The sequence below is a fragment of the Gadus macrocephalus genome, chromosome 11 (assembly GCF_031168955.1).
Source record: "Gadus macrocephalus chromosome 11, ASM3116895v1".
NCBI lineage: Eukaryota > Metazoa > Chordata > Actinopteri > Gadiformes > Gadidae > Gadus > Gadus macrocephalus.
In genome coordinates, this window is record NC_082392.1 from 3,111,799 (window position 1) to 3,113,906 (window position 2,108).

Below are 2,108 nucleotides of genomic sequence, written 5' to 3' on the forward strand. Positions count from 1 at the left end.
TGGGGGGAGGAGGTGACAGGCCAAGGCCGGGTGTCATGGCTGCTGGTGCTGGAAAGGTCAACGCATTGACTTCCATTTGTGAATCACACCCGGTTTGCACGACTTCCCTGACCTTTGTTAATCGTTTCAGAGAGAAAGAGAGAAAGAGAGAGTGACAAAGAGAAAGAGAGACAGAGAGAGAGAGAGAGAGAGAGAGAGAGAGAGAGAGAGAGAGAGATTGACAGGGGGAGAGGGAGATAAGAGAGAGAGAGTGACAGGAGAGAGGGAGGAGATAAAGAGAGAGAGAGTGACAGGGAGAGATGGAGAGGGAGAGAGCGAGAGAGAGAGAGAGAGAGAGAGAGAGAGAGAGAGAGAGAGAGAGAGAGATTGACAGGGGAGAGGAAGATAAAGAGAGAGAGAGTGACAGGGAGAGATGGAGAGGGAGATAAAGAGAGGAGAGAGAGAGAGAGAGAGACAGGGAGACATCGAGAGTGGGCGAGGGATGGAGAGACAGAGAGAGAGAGTGACAGGGAGAGAGGGGGAGGCAGAAAGAGAGAGTGATAAAGAGAGAATGGCAGAGAGAGAGAGGAGAGAGAGTGAGAGAGAGAGCGAGAGAGAGAGGAGAGAGAGATTGACAGGGGGAGAGGGAGATAAAGAGAGAGAGAGTGACAGGGAGAGATGGAGAGGGAGATAAATAGAGAGAGAGAGAGAGAGAGAGAGAGAGAGAGAGAGAGAGAGAGGGAGAGAGAGAGTGACAGGGAGACATCGAGAGTGTGCGAGGGATGGAGAGACAGAGAGAGAGATGGAGAAACAGAGAGGGGGAGGCAGAAAGAGAGCGTGATAAAGAGAGAGTGGCAGAGAGAGAGAGAGAGAGAGAGGAGAGAGAGAGAGAGCGAGATAAAGAGAGAGAGTGACTGGGAGAGAAAGAGAGAGAGGAAGGGTAAAAGGGAGAGAGAGAGAGAGAGACATATAATTGGATGAAAGTCCCCCTAGCAGAGGTATTGAATGGGTCCGTCTCGCCTGTCACTCAACCCGTCAGAGCTGAGGGCCACCGAGCTGCAAATCAAGTTGAGTTTTTTACCTCCGGTGTTGAGGAGGAAATTAAACTTTACTGGGGACAAGGGATTGGAAGCGGTTATCTCGTTGACCCAGCGCCAAACGCGACGCCTTAACTCAACACACCCAACACCTCGCCTCCTCAGCTGGCCAGGACAGCTGGAGGGCGCCAGCTGTGGAGAAGACGGCTGGCTGGTTGTTAAGAGCACATTGGTTTGTGCTCTTAACAACCAGTCTGGCACCCTCGAATAACCTCTTTTAAATCAGCTTTTTATCCTACGGCACACCCAGATTTAGCTTTCTCTGCTTTGTCATTGTTTTTGTTCTTCTTACACCATCAGGCGTGTAGGCATGTGATTGGTCTAGTGTCTTCATTTGGACTTGTCTGTGCCCTCACATGACACCGTGGCTGTGTTGACGCATGTGCAACGGTGTGTCTGAGCCCAGGCTGCAGCCAAGAGAGTAGAAACATTCATAAAGCTAGAATGGCATCACGACTGGACGGCAGGCATTGACCTCCTCTCCAAACAGTCTAGTGTTAGCTTAGCCGCTAACGCTAACGCTGGTGGAAGGAGGCGAGGCCGAAGCCCGGAGAGTTCCTCGCAAGCCTGCGCCACTTTGTCTGCGTGCATGTGAGTGCGTGTGTGAGTGTGTGCCTGCCAGCATGTGATTGTGTGCATTTGCGTGTGTGTGTGTGTGCGGTGGTGTGTGTGTGTGTGTTGTGGTATCCCGGTCCTCGGTTGGACCGGGTTCCGCGGACAAAACTCGCTTGGCCTTCGGGTTTTAGCCATGGCAGGCTGTATTAACAGTCAACTTGAACAATCACCCCCTAGAAGAGACGCGGTCTCTAGGCCTCCGTGGCCGCTAGGCTCTCTTGCTGCCACGAGCCCTTCCTTCCTGCACCCGACCCGTGCTGTGCTGTGTTGTACTGTGCCTCCTTTTAAAATGGCTCCCCGTGCTTTCGGCCAGGTGTCCCCCATCACCCTGATTGGGGTGCCGAAAGGGCTGCTCTCCATCGCCGGCTGGTGGGTGGGGGTGGTACACCCCGTCCTCCACGGTACCCCCGGGCGCCG

General features: G+C 53.5%; 1 protein-coding gene across 1 annotated transcript in view; it reads left to right on the forward strand.

Moving 5' to 3' along the window:
- Positions 1-2,108, forward strand: part of LOC132467471 (potassium channel subfamily T member 1-like) — a 63,704-nt gene that overhangs the window by 41,497 nt on the left and 20,099 nt on the right. The window contains 1 exon segment of the mRNA XM_060064784.1: positions 1,182-1,248. Within this exon segment, the coding sequence (XP_059920767.1) occupies positions 1,182-1,248 (67 nt within the window).